The sequence below is a fragment of the Bos mutus genome, chromosome 21 (genome assembly GCF_027580195.1).
Source record: "Bos mutus isolate GX-2022 chromosome 21, NWIPB_WYAK_1.1, whole genome shotgun sequence".
Classification (NCBI taxonomy): Eukaryota; Metazoa; Chordata; class Mammalia; order Artiodactyla; family Bovidae; genus Bos; species Bos mutus.
Window position 1 is genome coordinate 50796465 of NC_091637.1, and position 22107 is coordinate 50818571.

General features: G+C 34.1%; 1 protein-coding gene across 3 annotated transcripts in view; it reads left to right on the top strand.

Moving 5' to 3' along the window:
- LRFN5 (leucine rich repeat and fibronectin type III domain containing 5) overlaps positions 1 to 10009 on the top strand; it is a 323883-nt gene extending 313874 nt beyond the window's left edge. For all 3 annotated transcript variants that reach the window (XM_070358786.1, XM_070358785.1, XM_005903830.2), the window contains 2 exons: positions 4159 to 4202; positions 9313 to 10009. In XM_070358786.1, the coding sequence (XP_070214887.1) occupies positions 4159 to 4174 (16 nt within the window). In that variant the 3' untranslated portion in view covers positions 4175 to 4202; positions 9313 to 10009. The remainder of the gene's footprint in view (positions 1 to 4158; positions 4203 to 9312) is intronic.
- Positions 10010 to 22107: the final 12098 nt, after the last annotated feature.

Consider the following 22107-nt stretch of genomic DNA (forward strand, 5'->3'; position numbering starts at 1 on the left):
GTTTTTAGGGTGAATTAACCAAATGCTTGAACACTTATTCTGGAAATGATAAGAAGGCCTGTGTTCTTGTCTTTTAAAAGGTTTTATTTGAACCAACGATGTGAACAAAAATTAGCGTATCAAGAGGGTCAGATGTTACTTGGTTTTGTTGATAAGTATATGAAAATGTTTTGCTCAGGGCCGTTTCAGTGTGAAGTGGCTGAAAGAAAATCCTTGGGAAGGATGGGGGGTGATTAAAGATACCTGGTATAATATCTTAAACACAGTAGTTATTCAGATGAATGAATGAGCAAATGGATAGATGAATTAGTAAGTGAATGGAGCCAGGGAAGAAGGCTCAGTATTCAGAATTTTAATTAATTAGCATAATAATTTGTGATCCAGATAATATACTACTATAAGCAAGAAATTCTGTCCCTCTTGTTTTTCTTTGTGTCATTTCTTACATTCCTTATTTAACCAACTTCGTATATGTGATCCATAGCATATGGTTTTGGTGTTTGTCATTGCTGACTGTGTATAGGTTGTATATGTTGTTTTTGCTTCTCTGTTCTTAATTATTTTTCTTTAATTTTTAGCCATTTTATGCTATGGTTTCAGCTTGTTCACGAACAAACTGACAAATAATATATTTACAGATATTTACTCTAAACATTTCTTAAATTTTATGTATTCCTGTGTTGCTTTTTGTTTTGGATAATTGTCCTCCAATTTGAAAATGTCAAACCACTGTTAAAATAGGCCTTTATTGAAAAAAGTATACAACATTCAAAGCAACTTCAAAATCCTAAAAAGAAACAAACTTTGGTTTGATGAATATCATTTACTTTTAGCTTGCAAATAGATTTACATAGAGGTGCATTAAATATGATAATTTTAAATTAGATATAGTAACACCTTTGCTGAAGACAGTGTATTTTATACATTTTTGAATAGTTGAGGTCACAGTAAGCTTTTTTATGCTTTTAGGCACTTGATTTTAGCTGCTTTGCTAATACAGTCCACTAAAAAAGCTTTAGAATATAAATTTTTGAGCTGTTGTGAGCTACCTATAGACTCAACAGTTTTACTATCTGAATGATACATACTTTCTCCACAAGAATTTAAAGAATTTTTTTTTTTTTTTAAAGAATTTTTTAAAATTAAGTATCTTCCACCTGTCCACAGGAATCTCTTATCTTTTTTCCATGAAGTATTGGAATGGCCAAAATGTTTGTTCAGTTTTTCCCTTAAGATATAATGGAATCACCTGAATGAATCTTTTGGCCAACCCAACGTTTTCTGCTTCACCTTAAACCCTCAGAAAGTACTTCCAAACTAAATTTTAACTATTTTAATAGCTTGTATTACTAAAAAGAAATTAATATTTCGTTTATAAAACTAACACATTAATAAAAAATTACAACAAAATTCACATCAATAGCCTTTTGCTTCCTAAAATTTAGTATTTCCTCCTATGTTTATTCACAATAACAAACTTAAAAACAATCATTAAAATCCCCATAGTTTAAAAAATGTCAAATTCATAAAGCGTCTTATTGTACAAGAATCGCAAAGGTAAATGGTCATTTTTTTCAAAGAAAACTGCAGATACGAGTCCATTTTCTTCTTGGTGTGGCAGGATTCCAATCCCATTTTATAATGGTATCAAGCAGAGCTCGTTAATATTAGACAAAGTGAAGACTGTGCCCTCTTCCCATTGCTTATCCTTCTCTTGAGTCTCAGGAAGAGTCCAGGCTTTGCACTTCCAAAGTGTTGCAGATGCTTGTGTGTGTGTGTGTGAAGTGTTTGGGGAAAGGATTGAAGGGGCATCAGATGGAAAAAGGATTATTTTTCTTCTCCTCCTCCTCAGTTCGTAATAAAACATAATAATAACGATGATAATATTAATAAAAATGACAATTCACCGTATAATGTTTTTGAGTTAAATGTTAGCTGAGGTAAATATATGGATAAAAATTATCTCACTTTTAAAATTTCACGAACTACACGAACGAAAACAACCAAAATTAGTGACTGGAATTTTGTAATAGTCTCAGAGCTCTGTCTTTCAGATCACTCAGTTCTTTCCCTCCCGTGCTAGATAAATTTACATGCTGGGATTACAAATACAATTGGTTTTATCAGATTTGCTTTTTTTTTTTTTTTTTGCAACAGAAAGCATCCCTCTTGTAGCAGTACAGAATAAAGAATAGTAAACACATTACAGGGATCAAGTCATCCTAAACAAATGGAATTATCTGAAGAGGGGCATAGACACTAACAGTTCTGGGAATAAAATATGAAATTACTTCTTTAAGATAATGTTAATCCATCTGCAATTTCATCAAATATTACAAATACTCAATACAACAAAATAATCAGTGTACCATTGTCTTCTGATTTGTTTCAGTTATTTCAAAGTTAAAATTTAGGATAATTACAGTATTTTAAAGTTTAAGTAATCTAAAGTTACCATCAAGTGAAATACATATGCTACATATGCTTATATGTCTACATACGTTTTGCATATATATGTGTGCAGATATGTATATGCACGCATATACTTAACCCTTTTAGATTGTAAATCTGAGTCCTACTGTAATTAATGTAATAAGATTAAAGTGGTCCAGCTATCAGAGAACTTCTCCCAGAACAGCTGTCCAAACTATACTTGCTATCTATCAGATTACAATGGATTATAAACTCTAGTACAAATATATTTTTCTGAACATCTGAATGATAGGCATCTATACAGTTGATCTAGTTCATTCTTCTTCAATAGGTGACTGTTACAGTTCATGAATTTTAAAACAACAAGAAAATTATCTTCAAATGCATTTAGGGGAAAGCTGTGAAGTCTCTTTCATGTAATGTTTGAAACTGGATGTACATTATTCTTGCCTGAGACTTGAACTAGACATCTATTGTGATTCTGCCCCCAAAATACGTCCGTGCATTCTAAGTCACTTCAGTCATGTCTGACTCTGCAACCCCGTGGACTTTAGCCTGCCAGGCTCCTCTATCCATGTGATTCTTCAGGCAAGAGTACTGGAGTGGGTTGCCATGTCCTCCTCCCAGTAATCTTCCCGACCCAGGGATCAAACCCACTTCTCTTTTGTCTCCTGCTTTGGCAGGAGGGTTCTTTACCACTGTTGCCACCTGGGAAGCCCAAAATGTGTCCAATAAATAATTATTCTAATAACATGAAGGGGCTTATGAAATATATTCTGGGGGCTCTACCATAATATAATTTCCTAATTATTTTTTCTGTATAATACAAACAATTGCTTTCATGTAAAACCTAATCTCCAGAGATCATTGCAAATTTTTATGAATATTTATGCTGGAGGTTTTATCAAAAGATTGTTTTGTACTATTCTCATCACAGTCAGCTGTGAGCACTTAGAATGACATATTCCTCAGACACCTAATTTTTTCTTATACTTTGTCCCTTCTTAAAACTAGAGTATTGACTTTAAAATGCGACATGTGGGAAATAAATAGAATGTGTACTCTACAGGGCTATTTAATGGTATTAAGCATTTATAGCAAATTGGAATATGCATATGGATATTTAAAGGCAGAATGTTTGCATTTAGAACATTACTGTTCTATATAAAGCTACATGGTTTTATATAAATATAAATGGTATTTGGCAAAGCATGCTATTATCTTTGGGATTATTGAATAATGGTTTATATTGTAAATGATTATTTTATACATAGTGTATAAAATAAGATAAAACTACATTTCCTGCTCTGGATTGTTTTCCTTGATGTATCTTTCCATATTAATCATATGCAGCAATGTGGTTGAAGTTAACTTTGAGTAAGAAAAATGAATAGAAGTCTGATTTTCTCATTAAACTCTTGCAGGGAAAAGTGCATTCCATAATTACATAAAAGTGCATTCCATTGATAATTACTCATTTTAGTAACTAGAACAATATTTTTAAAAATTCTGCCTTTATGGTATTATGTATCAGGGAATAGCCATAGAGAACTATAAAGTATTATAAAAGTCAATTATAATTAACCCAAGAACTAGTGAGTTATTACAAAAAAGAAGTGTAGATAAACCTTTAAGATGAATCTTACCAAGGTTTCAATGAGAAGTATTATAAGGTCTGTTTCATAAAAAATGAATTGTTTATGACGCTGAAAATTTTATTCCCAGATGCTTTGCCGACTAATGTTGACCAGATTGTCCAGGAAACACAGGTGAGATTCTTGTTATCTGTCACATGCTTCAGTACTTAAGTGGGTATATTATTTTATAAACGAATTTTTAATTTTTGTTTTGCTAGTTTATGCAAGTTGTTGACATTTTCCATTAAAACTTACTCAGTGCTCAATGGTAAACCCTGAAGTTTAGTTTGGTTAAATGAATTTCCAGTTCCTAAATGTAGACAGATTTTTGGTTAACTGAATACTTCTGATTCGTATTGTAAGAATGAAGGGAATACCAATGTAATTTTGGAGTCACTTTTGTAGTCACGCATGGTATCATGTGTACTTTTATAAATATTTCTAAACGTGAAGACAGTAGCTTGATAGGAATATATTCACTCATATCCTTGACCTCCACATAATAGAAGCTGAGATGAAATATTGTGCTTCACCGAAAGTGGATGAACAGAAGTGTTTCACTGTTATCTAAAATGAATGTAGCCACTATAAAATGGAGCAAAAGACTATTCATGAAATATTCATGGTATTCCTTTTGTCAGCAACCGATTACTCTTCGTGGTTTTCTTTTCTTTCTTTCTCTTTTTTTTGGAAGTTTCAAATGAGTATTTGATTCCTGCATTTTAATTGGATCAGAAAGTGTGTTTCCAGAGCAAAATGGTATTTTAGCAATCTGTTCAAACAGCTGGATGCATCAGCCATTTGCTTAAGATTTGGCACAGGAAAGAAAAATACTCTGTTTTTAAAGGTTCATAGAAAAATTCATTGATTTATTTGTTGACAGTAAAAATAAGGATCTTTTTTTGATCCATGTCTTATTTAAAAGATAACAATCACTTGGACTATCCTTAAGGGTTTCCCCTAAAGAATTCCATCCCAAATCAAACAAAACGTTTTTCATGCATCATTTCTTAATTGAAATTAGAATTCCATTCCTAAGCTGCAAAAAAGCAAACAGATGGCTCGCTGGAAACAATCAATAGCAGAGTGTCTTTCATGTACTTGGTGTTAGTAGAACTGAACTGACCTGCGTGAAGGTGCCTCAGTTTTCTACCACCTTCCCTCTCTTTCCTTCCTCTCTTTCCTCTTCCCTTGTTTCTTCCCTCTCTCCCCCATCTTTGATTTGAAAATGTTGAATTATCATGCAACTTTGGACACCCAGCTGTTCTGAAAGAGAATATCCGTAGAAAGGGTTTAAAAAGTCAAGGTTTCTCTATGAGAAGCATGATCCAGGATGGGGCTAACTGTTCTATCAAGATTTGATAGGAAAGTCAATCTGGTCATCTTTCAATTACCAACTGAAGCAATTTCTCAAGTATTCGTTTTTCGTGGGGCATGTTACATATCATTGTGTTTATTTCTTTATTTTACCACAGTGTTAGAAGTCAAATTTAGAGAAAAGTAATCTCCTTGGGAATTTATGTGCTACTCAAGATAGCAAAAGGTTTGCCAATGTGATAAGTATGTAAGATTTCTAATAATGACTTCTCTGTGCTAAAATAATATTAATTTGAGAACTTTGGAAAATATAGTTTAAAATTTTAAAAAAATGTAAATCTGTCATAACCCACCACCCAGACATAAATACTACTGTGGTGCATGATCTTTCAGTGATTTGTCATTTCTGTATGTAGTAAATTCTTATGTACATATGTATGTTTGTATTAGATTTCGTATGTAGGATATGTCACCTACTTTTAAAATTTTATGCTTAGTCTTCCTTTGTTGAAACATAATGTCAAAGCAACTTTATTTCCATGCTTTGGGTATTTTTTTTTCTTTCTACAAGCATTAGCAAGAAAAATAAACCCTCAGGCAAGGAAGAGTTTTAACAAAATTTAGTGGCAATACATCATTTACTCACCACCCAATTTCCTGCTACATTTCTGTTATCAGATTTAAGTCACCATATGACCTCAGTGTAACTATTCTTGGTATTTGATAAATGATTCCTGCAACAGCAGGCCTATCATTTCTGCAGCTGTCAGCACAACCAAGCAGCAATGTCCCTGTGAAGAGACTGTGACCCGTGGGCTCTGAGTCTTCTCACGGCCTTTCACACTGTCGGCGCCACTTCACCTTGTGAATGAAACGAGGTAGAGAGCTGGCAGAGATTCCTTGTGCTCGTAGTTTCTTCTTCTTCTTTTTTTTTTTCTGGCTGGCAGTGGAGGGTGCTAGTGGGATGAAGAAGATTATACCATTTTAGCTTAAGTTTATATTTCCTGCAGGATGTTAACATACATGTCTTTTTCTGCCCAGTGGCAAAATGTGTTTCCCAATCATTGGCCTATTGCATTAAACTTAATTAAAATGTCCCTTAATATCAGACAATAATATAAGCCAAAAAAAAGAAGAAACTTGACACATTTTTTTAATTTAAAAAGATGTTTCCTAGGTGACAGTATTAAACTGATCATACCACCATCCGTAACATAGCATCAAGCTCTCGTAGGAAGGAGCAGAGAGGGTGGAAATGTTTTGCCCCGTAAGGGGTTTGGGTGCTCTTCTTTACACTGAGGTAACTGCTAAGATGACTGTTTTTTTAAGATTTATTTCATTTCCATTAGAATATGTCTGGTGTCAATTTTATTCCTTAAGACTTTTCCTATACGTGAATAGAAACAGAGTGAGCTTAAAATATTTAATGTAACACGTACAATCCTTCTATAATAAACCATAAGATTCCAATTACACTAAGATGAGTTGAGAGCAAAGGGGAAAGGAATCATTGGCAGAATCAGTGATAATTACCCTGTAATTAAATATACACAAAAGTCACTCAGTCGTGTCCGACTCTTTGTGACCCCATGGATTGTAGCCCACCAGGCTCCTCGGTCCATGGGATTTTCCAGGCATGAATACTAGAGTGGGTTGCTGTTTCCTTCTCCGCTGTAAGTACATAGGCACATATAAATTAGCCTTGTGTTTGAAAATACTGTTATGCTTAAAATGAATCAGGTAGAACAATTGATACGATGTGTTTGGCAGTTAAGTAAAAGCAGTTAATTCATTTGCATTTATACTGAAAATGCCTTTAAGGAAAAAAAAAATTGTAAGTATTTCTTGTATTCAGACCAACAAATGTGTATTTTGTGTGTGTGTTTCAGTGTGTACAGTAGATGCCACTATTCTGTGACTGCTGGTGCCAGTCTTTAAGACAGTTGTTTCCTGGTTTCAATACATTTGATTTCTGATCTTTCTTTTTAGTATATATCAATCAAGTATTTTTTAAAAACCTTAAACTTTGTCATAAAATCTCTGCTACAGATGCAGTAACCATGAAAAGAGTCCAGTTCTTTTAGACAGACTATTAATACATAAGTGCATGGAAAGTTACTAGTGTTGATTAGAAATAAACAGCAGTATTAAAATAACTGTGGACAAACAGTTTGGAAAACATGTGAACTAAGAACCAAGCAGCAAAGCACATGTATGTATATGATTCGGATGTCTTTCCAATGTTCTTTTTCTAAGCAAGAATGACCGATATAAAATGCTTGGTTCTGTAGGACTTTTTTTTGCCTATGATATTCCCTTCAAGTAAATTTAAAAAGAGTAAGAGAATAGGCACTTAGTAAGAAACATTTAACTTTTTTTTTACAATAATTCAACCATACTTTTTGACATATTTATTTGAACATTATAGAAAAACAGAAAAAATATGTATAGAACCCTAGTGTCAGCAATAACCTTTAGAAATCATTTCCTTCTTTTTAGATGCCCTGACTAGAGATGAAAAACCTTTCATAGGTCTTAATTACATTACGAATAAGAGTAATAACAGTTGCCCAAATCCATTTGATGTCAGTTTGTTTTTTCTTCTTTTAATGTTGAGGTAGCCTTAATTTCTCCTTTTATTTGTAAAACTGTTAATAAGACTAAAGTGTTTTGCATCCTATCCTTTCACTGTCACATGAGGGCCATTGACAAAACATCCTGAACCTACCCCAAATTCAGTATATTCATTTCTTATAACATTTTATCATAATTACTATAGTCTATCTTGCTTTTCCTTTGTGATACTCTAGTAATTTTTGTTCCATATTTCAATATTTATGGAATCATTATGAGTTTCTTTATTAATAAGTAAAAAGTGTTATTTTGACTCTCACCTATAAAATTTTTAATCAGCCTTATATTATGTCATCATTTCAATAATGGCAGATTCAGGGCAGACCAATTCATGTCCTCATTCCCAAATCTGATTGCTATTTCCTAATCTGTAAAATTAGCAGCTTATTTATAAACCATAATTCCAAAGTTTGTTAATAATGATATTATATGTAGTTGTTCTTGAATGGAAAGGAGAAAAATTACTTCTATTTCATATTATGAAATCCTATATTTCTCAAAAATTTTTCCATCTTTAAATATAGAATTTATACATATATTTTAAAGCCATGAGTCCTGAGAACCCATTCATTGGAAAAAAAAATATTTTCAGTTTATTTAAAATTTTTAATGATTTTGTATGATTTTCTTTCAAAATCATATTAACTGTGAAATTCCTTTGCTTGTGAATAAATTTCAGTTTTCACATTTATTTTATTGTCCTGTAGTTGAAGAATTAATTAATAAAGAAGAACTAATAGTCTTCACTATATTAAATGTGTAATTAAAAATTTTATGAAACCTTAATATGACACAAAGCTTCCAAAAAGAATATATTAAAAAGTAGAGATCACTTAAGTTTTAGATATGATGAACAAATTTGATCTACAATATTCATATCTTAAAAATCAGCTTGAATATTTGTTAAAACCTGAATGGCATGCATTAATGAATAAAATATATATATTTTTAATCTTGAGAATATAAATGTGAAAATCAAAGCAATGAAGAATGCCATTCCTCAATTTTGGTTCTGAGTTGCATAACTATTTAGTCTTAATACATTTAGGTTCCTTTCTAAAATAAAATTTTTAAAAATATTTTTCAACAATTTGAAGTTACCAAGAAACATTTTAAGAGCTGATGGGCATGTCTAAGTAACATCCAGATGTATACCTAGTATTGTGCAGCAATAAGTTCCTGCCTGGTTGCTTACAGTTCAGTAACTTCTAGATTACTAGCAAAATAATCTTATTAGCTATGTGTTTTCTTTCTTTCTTTCTTTCTTTTTTTTCTTTTTCTTTCATTTCAGAGGCCGGAGTTAATCTGAAGAGCACCACTTCTCTCTCTCCTGAAAAAAATTGCTACTGATATTTTTACTGGATAAAATTTAAAAATCGTTCAATTCACAAAGGCTTATTGTTGAACTGGTATCCTAGAAGAAATTGTCCACAGGAGCCGAAGCAGAAGTCTCTGATGCCGCAGAACTGGCTCTATCAGACCATGGTTCATCCCCTTTTAAAACCAAATTTTTTTTCTTCTGGCCTACAAGTATTTTTTTTAAAGAAGGAAAGGAAAAAAACCTACATTGGCATCGAGTTCTGTATCAATCCATGTTACATTGCCATCCATGATTTAAGACTGTAGAATCTTGAATAATCTATATCACTTTAACAAATAAATGTTTTACTATGACAGAATCTGCACGTTGCCTGATTTGTGGAAACCTCAGTTGCTTCAAGTATGAATGGTGAAGTGATGATGGTAGGAACTAACAATACTATTTTACATCTATGTAGTTCAAAACCTTAAGGGATCACAAATTGCTGTATAATAACGGAACTAGTTCTTCCATGACAAGTGCACCCACTTCTATGGGAGGGCAGTACAGCTATTTAAACAGCTTTATGAAAATTTTTATTCTTCAGTGTAACAGAAAGGGAAGACAGATCTCCTACTGGGATTTCAGAAAGTATCAAGGTAGGTGTATTGTAATTAATCCAAATTGATTCATTGCTTTTCTGGAGAACAAAGGCAGAGATTTTAATAATTTTAGGTCTTATGTTTCATTATAAATGCCCATTTCTCCAGTTTTCCATTGAGATATATATATATATATATATATATATATATATATAAATATAAACTCTCTATATATAGTTTACATTTTTAAAAATTTACTTAAAACTAAAAAATCTAGAAAACTGTCTTTGAAAAATGTAGGTTAATCTGTTAACCATTCCACATCTCAGGCTGTTAAAAATATCCAGCTATCCAAAGAGAAGTTATAAAATGTCAGTCATAAGATGGCACTTAGAATCTGTGTTCAGGAGCCTAACTACACTAGACATAAAACCTGTGCACACACACACACTAAGGCACTGCCAGACACACACACTGCACAACTGAAACAAAGTAACACCTTTAGATGCAATGTAGTTAGTTTCTGACTTCCAGCAAATGACTTCATTCTGTTTCCTGACAACTCAAGTACCCAGAGCAATCCTGTTTACCTGTGTGTACGTGTATATACGCATGGATAAATGTTTATGGTCACAAAAAGGAGACAATTTGGACAATAAGCATTGCCTCTGTGAATCTGTTCCTGCCATACACAAATTTTCTCCTCAAATCATAATCTTTCAGGAACACAGATAGCTTTCCTGGATTTCAGAGTTTAATTTATTAAATTCTCTCTGGGGAAAACTGCAGCCTTACCTTCAAGGACATTCTCCTGTTTATATTTACATTCCATTTACTCCAATCTCTACCCCCTCAGGTCTAATTCTTGTTTTTCTTGATGATAGTAAGAGTGTAGCCTGACTGCTTCATCTTTTTAAGATATTCATGCTATTGTGTTCTAAGGAACAGGGATTTTAGAACTAAAATTGTGTTTAATCTTGTCAAGTCTTCACTCTGCATCTAGATCTAAGACTTCACTTATGTACAAATTCAAACAACACCCATAGTATACATATGTTCTCTTTTTTTCAAATATTGTTGAAGAATATTTAGGCACAGTCTCTGATCCTGTGCTGCTGCTGCTGCTGCTAAGTCGCTTCAGTCCTGTCTGACTGTGCAACCCCATAGATGGCAGCCCATCAGGCTCCCCCATCCCTGGGATTCTCTAGGCAAGAACACTGGAGTAGGGTGCCATTGCCTTCTCCCCTCTGATCCTGTAAGTGTCCAATAATCAATTACATTTACAGACAGATATTTACTTCTTATACTGTGAGGTTAAGAGAACACAACTGCATACCCATAACTAAATAAGATTAATGATCACTCACGAATAAAAGTTTTGAAAAAATGTGACAAAAATGTTTTTAGGATGAGTGGAAACAGTTTCTTTTAGCTAATCATGGGGTGAAGAAATGTATGATAAAAAGTCTTACTGTAAGGTTCTTGGATAGACTTCCCTGGTGGCTCAGACAGTAAAGAAACCGCCTGCAATGGGAGAGACCTGGGTCCAATCCCTGGATAGGGAAGATCCCCTGGAAAAGGGAATGGCAACCCGCTCCAATATTCCTGCCTGGAGAATCCCCATGGACAGAGGAGCCTGGCGGGCTATAGTCCATGGGGTCTCAGGGTCAGGACCAGCACACAAGGTTCTTGGACATACATTGAAAACCAAAACATGCAATAGAAAACCACGTTTTCTAGTACTCTACATTCCTGAGTAATTTTGCAAGTAATTTAACTGCTAAAAATATATAGCATAATTAGTATGAATATTTGTCAATTCAATTTGTGATTTCTTACACAGAATATAAAGCATATCAAACACACAAGAAGATCAAAAGTGTTTTGAATGCAATATAGACACAGCGTGAGGCATGAAAGAGGACTGACAACTGTAATTACATTTTTGAAAAATCTGCAATCATGATTTTTGAAATCCATAATCTGTAGAATTGAAAATTAGTAATAAAATGCCATAGTGGTTGAAAGGTATAACTTCTACATGGAAAGAAACTCAAATATTGGGTTGACCAAAAAGTTTGTTTGGGTTTTTCCATACCATGTAATGGAAAAATCTGAAGTTTTAATTTTAATTTCCTTGTACAAGTTTTTGTCTGTTAAAAATACAAAGTATCCTGTTTCACATATGTGGAATGTTTTGTGACACATTCTTGTTTTGTTCAAAATATATTTACATTATTTCTTCCTTTATTCTGCTTTCCATGTGTTGAGAAGTTACTCCATTTTTATTTCCAAAATATATTACATGATATCTCATAGGTCTACTTATCAAATGTGTGTGTTTCAAGGTATATGCAATTATTTAAAAATGCAAGTGAGGGAGAATATATTATGTCCAACCAAAATAAAAGTCTGAAGAATATGATTGCTTTATTTGAAATACAACTATAATATCCAGGAAATTATCTACACTAGATTTTTATGTGGAAAATATATATAACATGAAATCTAATATTTTAACCATTTAGACTATATAATCACTATTATTAATTACATTCACAATATTGTGCAGTCATCACCATTATCTATTTTTTTAAATGTTTCTATCATCCCAAACGCAAAGTCTAGACTCATTAATCAGTTACACCTGTTCTGTCTCCCATCAGTCCCTGGTAAATTCTAATCAACTTTTATGAATTTGCCTGTGCTAGATATATCACTTAAGTGAGGTCTTACAATGTTTGTCTTTTTCTATCTGGCTTATTCATCTTATCATAATGCTTTTAAAATTCATTGTGTCGAAGCATGTATCAGAACTTTATTTCTATTTATGGCCGAATAATATTTCATCCTATGTATATAGCACATTTTTTATTCATTCTTATTTTGGTGGACACTTGTCTTTACCTTATGGGCATTGGGCGTAATACTGGTGTACAGGTATATATTTGCATTTCAGTTTTCAGTTCTTTTTGCTGTATACTTAGGAGTGGGCAGTAATTTTATGTTGAGTTTTTTTCAGAACTTCCCAAACTGTTTTCCACTATGGCTACTCCATTTTACCTTCACTAGAGTAATGTGCAATGTGCGAGGATTCCATTTTCTCCATATATAATTTTTAGTTTTTTGTTAGTTATCCTCATAGGTGGAAATTATCATATTATGATATTGGTTTGCATTTCCCTAATCATTTATAATATTGAGCTTATTTTCATATGCTTTGGTCATTTGTACATCTTCTTTGGAGAAATATAAACTCAAGTCATTCACCCATAATTAAATTGGATTCTCTTTTATTATTGAGTCAAAGCCATTCTTTATATATTCTTGATATTAAACTCTTCTCAGGTATATAATTTGCAAATATTCTCTCCCATTCTGTAGCTTGTCTTTTCACTTTCTTGATATTATCATTTAATGAACAAAAATGTTGAATTTTTATGAAATCTGTTCATGTATTTTTTCTTTTGTGTTTGTGCTTTGGTGTCATATCTAAGAATTCACTAACCGGTCAGTGGTCATCAAGACTTGCCTCTATGCATTTTTCTAAGAATTGTGATTTTATATAGATGATTGATCTTATATATAGATGATTGGTCCATTTTACATAAATTTTTGAACATGATTTGAGGAAATCTCCAATTTTAGATATGGAAATCCAGTTGTCCCAGCACCTTTCTTGAAAACCTGTTCTTTTCTCATTGAATGGACTTGGAAGGCTTGTCAAAAATCAGCTGCACGCATTTATTTCTAGACTCCATATTCTATTCCATCAGTCTATATGTCCTATCTTTATGCCGATAACACAATGTTTTGATTACTATAGGTTTTTAACTTTTGAAACCAAACATGTGAGTCCTCCAACTATATTCTCCGGTTTTCAAGAAGGTTTGGCTATTGCGGGCCCTTTACAAATGAGTTTGAGGATTGGCTTTTCCATTTTTACAAAACAGCAACTGGGAATTTTGATATATATTGCATTGAACATGTAGACTACACTGGGTGGTTTTGACACTGTGACAATATCAAGTTTCTCAATCCATGGACAAGGGCTGTTTTTAATTTCTTTCAACAATGTTTTGTTCTTTTCAGTGTATAAGTCTTTCACATCCTTTGATACGTTCATTCCTAAGTATGTAATTCTTTTATATGCTCTTACAAATGGAATTGTTTTCTTAATTATCTTTGTGGATACTTCATTGCTAGTGTTTAAAAAACCAGTTGATTTTTGGGTGTTAATCATATACCTTGCAACTAGGTAGATTTAGCTTATTAGCTATAGTAGCTTTCTTGTGAATTCTTGGGGTTTCTATTTATAGAATAATGCCCCATGTGATTAGAGATACAGTTGGTCCTTCATATCTACAGTTTCTGCATCTATAGATTCAACCATGAATAAAAAAATATTTTTAAATAAAAAATTCTAAGAAGTTCCAAAAGCAGAACTTAGAGTTACCATTTCCTACAACTGTTTATATATCAGTTACATTATAACTACTTATAATGCATAGTGTTTATATTGTATTATAAATGATCTAGCCATAGTTTAAAGTATATGGGAGGATACAGTGAGGGTGTATTCAAATACTGCACCATTTTATGTAAGGGACTTGAGCATCCTTGGATTTTGGTATCTAGAAAGGGTTCTGGAAACAATGACCCAAGAATCCCAAGGGACAACTTGGGATAAACAATATAGTTTATTTCTTCTTTTCCTACTGCTGCTGCTGCTAAGTCACTTCAGTCGTTTCCGACTCTGCAACCCCATAGACAGCAGCCCACCAGGCTCCCCCGTCCCTGGGATTCTCTAGGCAAGAACACTGGAGTGGGTTCCCTGGGATTCTCCAGGCAAGAACACTGGAGTGGGTTGCCATTTCCTTCTCCAGTGCATGAAAGTGAAAAGTGAAAGTGAAGTCGCTCAGTCATGTCCGACTTTTTGGGACCCCATGGACTGAAGCCTACCAGGCTCCTCCGTCCGTGGGATTTTCCAAGCAAGAGTACTGGAGTGGGGTGCCATTGCCTTCTCCGGTCATTTCCTACTAGAATTCTTTAAATTTTCTTTTCTGGTCTAAATATCTGCCTGGAAATTCCAGTAAAATATTAATGGCAATGGTGAAAGTGGCATCGTTATTTTATTTTTGATCTTGGAGGAATCTTTGAAGAGGAATATGACATTGTTGTTCAGTCACTGTCATAACTTTTCTTCTAGGCAGCAAGCATCTTTTAAAAAATCCGCAATCTGTCATAAAAGGAATATGACATAGATTGTGGATTTTTAGAAAGTAGCCTTTATCTTGTTGAGGAAGTTTCCTCCAATTTCTAGTTTTCTGGTATATTAATCATGAAATAATGTTGCATTTTTTCCAAATGATATTTCTGTTTCTCAGAATTGAGATAATTATGTGGTTTGGTGCTGGGGGCGGTTATTTGTGTTGTTGTTGTATCTTTATTCTATTAATGTGATGTATTACACTGATCAATTTTCTTTTATCGTCTTAGTATTCCTGGGGTAAATCACACATGGCCATGATGTATAATCCTTTTAGTATGCTGTTGCATTTGTTTTGCTAGTGTTTTTTTTTAAGGTTTTTGCATCTCTATACACCATGGATATTGATGTATACTTTTATTTCCTTGTGAGATTTTTATTTGGCCTTGGTTATCAGGTAATGCTCACCTGCTAGAATGAGTTTCCTCCTCCTCTGTTTTGAAAGAGAATTGGTGTGAATTCCTCTTTAACTGTTTGGCAGAATTCACTAGTGAAGACATCTGTCTGGAGCTGGAGTTTGTTGGGATATTTTGAATTATTGATTCAACTTTTTATTTTATAGGTCTGTTGAGATTTTCTTTTCCTTTTGAGTCAGTTTAGGTAATTTGTGTGTTTCTAACAATTTGTCGATTTAATCTAGACAATTGGTTTGTTAATGTTCCTAGTATTCTCCTATAGTTTTTCTTTTTTTTTTTTTAGTTTTTCTTTTGTTTGTTTCTGTAAGGTCAGTTCTATCTATTATTCAGAATACAGTCTCCAAATATTGTCATAGTACTGTATCTCTCTTCAGTTCTGCTGACTTCATATATTTTGGGACATTGTTTGCTGGTATATTAAGTTACAGTTGTTATACTCTCTGGATGATGTGATTGGTCTTACTGGTCTTAGAATATTTTCAGTATCACATATTTGATTATCATAATTGTTATCTGAATGAGCCTATTTTAAGTTCATTATGCTTATTTGGTAAATGTAAACTTGTCACATCTATTTCACTTGTTTCCAATCCAAACTACCATTGGCTTCTCTTCTTACATTATTTACTAATCCGACAGGGAGGCCTGGCATGCTGCAATTCATGGGGTCACAAAGAGTCGGACACGACTGAACTGAACTGAACTGAATCTTTCATTTCTGTCTTCCTAACTGAAATCCAGTTTTAAGGCCTAATACCCATTACCCACCTGAGTCTCATCAATAACCCATATATCAGTCTCTGTCATTAACATCTTACCAAACGATCAGAGCGTGCTCCCACAAAGCAACATTTCAATTGCCAGCTAATCAAATGACCCAGTGAAGAAGTTTTTCTCTCTGTGGGCTAGTAAAGCAGATCATAAACAACTCTCTAACTGCATTTATGATCTGAGTATCAGCATAAAGATTAAAAGAGACAACAAAAGAAAACAAATTCTTTCTAAAAGAATTTGTAACATATATCCACAAATCACTCAAAAATTATAATAGCATAACATATGAGTACCTGTAAAAGCAAACAATAAATGCTCTATATCATTGGACTTCCCAGGTGGCACAATGGTAAAGAATCTGCCTGCCATTGCAGAAGGAGATTCAGGTTTGATCCCTGGGTCTGGAAGATCCCCTGGGGAAGGAAATGGCAACCCATTCCAGTATTCTTCCCTGGGAAATCCCATGGACAGAGGAGCCTTGTGGTCTACAGTCTGTGGGGTCCCAAATAGTTGAAGATGACTGAGAATGAATGTATGCATATACATTATCATAGCACAAATGCAACTTGATTGCAATTCATGATGTCTGCTTCAAAGAGTTGTTTTAAGCTCTTTTTGTTGTTGATCCTATTAAAGAAAAGCAGTACAGGTACCTATAAAGATAGGGCCTAATATCACATTTTATGACTTCTAGGGAGTGTGACATGTGAAAATTAGAATAAGAAAAAAATTCATCCAAATTATTTTTCTAGCTTGAGTTACGAAAATAAAACTTGTGCATTCAGATTCATAAAGTCTCATGTTTAAAAATTTAGATATAAAAATGTAATCAGATGTGATCAGAAACTTTTATATTTGAATGAATTTCTGAGTGAAATGGCTTAGGAAATGTTCCCAGGTAATCCTCCATCCGTTTTATTTCAAACAGAATGCTTTAAAATCTCTGACCCCCTTTATTAAACTTGTTCAATTCTGCAACCATTTTTTCAACTTTTATTTTGTCCAGGGTCTGTTACTATTCAAAGGGGATAGAGAAATAGATGGCTCAATGGCCTTCCAAATGTCCACACTTAGGTGGTAAGTTAATGTGTAAACAACGTATATTAGTCTGTTCAAGCTTCTCTAACAACACACCACAGACTGGGTGGCCTGTGTGGTTTCATTCTGGTGAAGATATCTTCCTATTTACAGCTGATTCCTTGTCACTGTGTCCTTATGTGGTGGAAGGAACTGGGATCTCTCTGGAGCCTTTTTTCCTCAGGCATTAATCCCATTCCTGAGGGCCTCATTCTAACCATCTAAGCATCACCCAAATGTCCACAACATCCCAGTACTCACTTGGGCATTAAAATTTCAACATATTAATTTGGAGTGGATATGAGACACAAACATTAAGACCATTGCACTCATAGGTTTACACACAAATACTGTTAGGAATTTAGGACAGCTGCGTGAGACCAGGCCAATATCAACTCAAACCACTTTCACCAACCGTGTGTTCCCCTCGTGTTGTTCATAGAAATGTGTATCTTCCTCTTTAGACGTGAAATTCCTGAAATCAGCTGCTATGTCCTATTCAATTTTGGATCTCCTACCATCTTCAGTATAGTGCTTTGAATATACAGGACAAATATATGTTTGCTGTATATATTGCAGCAGCTTCATACAGAACTGAAGAATGGCAAATTTGGATTCAGCTATGAGAATACAGGAAAGTCTTCTGTGATGAACTTAAGGTAATAGTTAACAAAAAGAAACAATAATTAGACACAAAAAGTACAGATGTAACCTACATTTATCTATTAAGTAAACATGGTATGTGTTAGCATCATGTGCTTCTAAATTGATTTAGAAATAGAGATTACCCGACCTCAAACACTTATGTGTTCCTATCAAATCAATCTACTAAGTATCATAGGAAATTTCGTACCTGGGCTGAGAGCTAACTTTTATTAGAGTAAATAGAAGTATAAACAGCAATTTCTAAAACAAGACATAATACATGCACTATAATAGATCCACTGTGAGAAACAAATAATTACAAATGATTGCGTTTCTAAGCCTAGTATCTGAAAGTATGGAGACTAACATTGAGAGTGATGGAAAGATGAGTGGTATAAACTATTTCGATTTTAACGTATATGATATTGTGACTCATAATAAGAAATACGTATTTGATCTTCCCAGGTTCCAACATGGAACTCCTTAACCCTTGGAATTTCCTAAGAGAATAAAAAGGTGTCTTTTGTTAAGTTAATGAGTAGCACCTGAGGGCTGGTTGCCAGTAGAAACTCTGTGTGATTAGAGGGTTGAAACCGTCAATGATATCCTGCCACCCCACTGCTCATCTTCCTGTAGGAGAAAGGTGCTGGGGCTTGAATTGTTTGCCAGCGGCTGATGATTTGATCAATCTTGCCTCTAATGAGGGAGGCTTCCTTAAAGTGAAAAAGAAGAGGTTTCAGTGAGCTTCCAGATGGGGGAACACTTGGAGATTTGGGGAGAGGGACATGCTGGGACAAAGCATGGAAACCCCAGGCCTTTTCCCCACACCTTGTGCTTTGCGACTCTTCCATATGGCTGTTCCTGAGTTATATCATTTTTGTAATAAACCACTAACCTCCTGATGAAAAGGTTTCTGAGTTCTGTATGCTGCTCTCGCAAATTAACGGAACCCGAGGATGGAAACTGTAATCTACAACAGGTTGGTCAGAAGAACAGGTAATGACTTATTTTCTCTCCTGAACCCACTAAAATCATCATGTAATATTTCTTTCTGTCATCCTCTCTATGGTTAATTTACTCAAGTTTTTCCTTAGTTAAAAATTGCTTAACACTTCTGTGGTGGCTACCCTGACTGAACTAAAGAATTTGAAGTGAATTAATCCATAATTCTTTGTTATTTGAAATAGCTAAATGGCAACCCACTCCAGTATTCTTGCCTGGAGAATCCCAGGGATAGAGGAGCCTGGGGTCGCACAGAGTCGGACACGACTGATGTGACTTAGCAGCAGCAGCAGCAGCAGTCTATAATTCTTTGTTATTTGAAATAGCTAAAACTGGCATATACATTTGTATATATTTTCTATATTTCAATTTTGTAGGCTTTTCATTTTTTTACTTACTGTTTTTATTAGTACTAATTGGCATTGTACTTTATTAAATCTGGGAAGAAATAAATTGCGAGAGCAAAACAGGAATTCATCTAAGCTCATCTTTAAATGCCTGAGGAATAGGAATTTTTCCCAATAATTTCATGCTAGTGCCCTTTGATTGCTCTGCTTTTTTTTTTTTTATTGACCCCCTGTAAATGACTGAGTAAATATTGATAGCAGTCAAACTGGCTGTGCTGGTCTTCATTGCTGCGCATGGGCTTTCTCTAGTTGCCGAGAGCAGGGGCTGCTCTTCCCTGTGGTGCGTGAGCTTCTCATTGCGTGGGCTCTCATTGCAGAGCGCAGGCGCTAGGTGCGGGGCTTCCTGAGTTGTGGCATGCGGGCTCGTAGTTGTGACTGGTTCTAGAGCACAGACTCCGTAGTGGGGGCGCACGGGCTTAGTTGCTCCAAGGTGTGTGGAATCTTCCCAGACCAGGGATGCAACCCGTGTTCCTTACATTGGTTGGTGGGTTCTCAACCACTGGGAAGTCCTATTTTATTTTTAAGATATATTATCCAACAATGTGAGAAATTAAATGTTGCAGTGATTATTATTTGGATGCAAATGCACTATCATTTATATTTCTGATCTTGTGATCCAAAAATCATTTTATTTGCTTATACGGTAAATGAAATCTATGATACCTAAACACCAACACTCTAATCCTGCTTTAGAAGATTATTTGACACAACGCAATTGGATTACTCTGAATTCTAGTTCTATGCCCAGTTGTCCTTTGACTTTCTCTTCTTTTATTCAAGAATGAATATTAATAAGGTAGACAAACCCTTTTTTTGAAAGAGAATTTCCAGCCTTTTCAATGATACTGAATTGTCTCAGACTTAGTGGATGTCAGCATTATCTCATAGATAAGTCTGGTTTCAGCTTTCACCCTTGCTTCAGGATATCTGTGTGGAGCCAGTGTATCTTAATAGTTGGCATCCTCCACCCATCACTTTTAAGTGATTTTAAAGCAGGTTATCAGAGATCAAGGCTCTGAGAAGGACTGGCTTGTAAGAGTCACAGTTAACAGCTTTTGGTCTTTATGATGAATGATTTAAAAAGTTGTCTTCACTATTTGTATTGATTGATATTAAATAGATTCAATCTTATATGACATGAATATTTCATAAAAATGATTGTGAATTTCTGATAAAATCAGCTGAAAGTTTATTGTTTTATTACCCACAGAGTTAAATATTTTCCTTAAAAAGTCTATGGGTTACTTAGAATGAAATATTTATTGTCAAATAAAAGGGAAACTTTTTATTAAATCTTACTACCCTTAGTGATGCCATATCAACACCCTATATTAATTCACAATTTGGAGGCTTTTTCTACACTACAAAAATGTCTTCTAAAGTGACTCTTTCCTGTTTTTCTAGGCATGCAATTTCAACTGTTTATCAAAGAACAGTTCACTGTTTATGCTAAATTGTCAGGGAATTGGTTGCAACATTTAGTTATATAAGTTTACTATTCTGATAAACTCCCAATGCCAAAAATGTTATTAAATTATTTTATCTCTAAAAGCATAGTCATGCCATCTAGTTTCTTAAAATGGTCAAATATTCTAACATTTTTTAAAATGAATAGAGTTATATCATGTCTCTACCAATAGTAATTCTATTATGTACCTTGTTGGCATTCTGTATTCTTATAAGCATAGAGTACTGAAAGTTAAAGTCGCTCAGTCATGTCCAACTCTTTGTGACCCCATGGCCACAACATGGAATTCTCCAGGCCAGAACACTGGAGTGGGTAGCCTTTCCCTTCTCCAGGGAATCTTCCCAACCCAGGGATTGAACCCAGGGATTCTCCAGGCCAGAACACTGGAGTGGGTAGCCTTTCCCTTCTCCAGGGGAATCTTCCCAACCCAGGGATTGAACCCAGGTCTCCCACCTTGCAGGCAGATTCTTTACCAGCTCTGCCGTAAGGGAAGCCCTATAAGCATAAAATCTGCTCCAAAAGATTGTATTCCAAAAACAACATGTAGGTGTTAGACCATCATGCCTTTAATGCATCAAGTATACTGAATTTATACATTTAGTAGCATCATTGGTAATCTATAGGGAGCATTTCTTTCCAGAGAGCCTTTGAGGTTGGAGGCAAGATCCAACCTCATCCAACCTCAAATAGTGAATAACTAATGATCTTTATTTTAGGTAAATAAATAAAGCAAGCTTATCTTTACCCAGTGTGCAAGATATTTGAATTCTAAGCCATATCATATTTGTGCCATCGTGAACTTTTTGTACTTTTAAAAATTTCTACTTCTATTGCATAATGTAGACTTTAATGTGAGAGTCAACAATTTTATTTTTTATCCTGACGTTCATGTAATTATTTTAAATTGTTCTATTTACTCTGTGAATTATAACATATTCAACTGTATTTTCTAAATTTTATATTAAGATATTTAAAATTGACCTAACCACATGCTAGTAAGTTCTATGTTTCTTCTCTTATTTGGCTATATTATTCTTGCTTGGTGTTGACTCTTTGGTAACTCTATTAAGAGTTACAATCTTATAATTATTTTGCCATCAATTATAATTCTTCTAATTTAACAGTA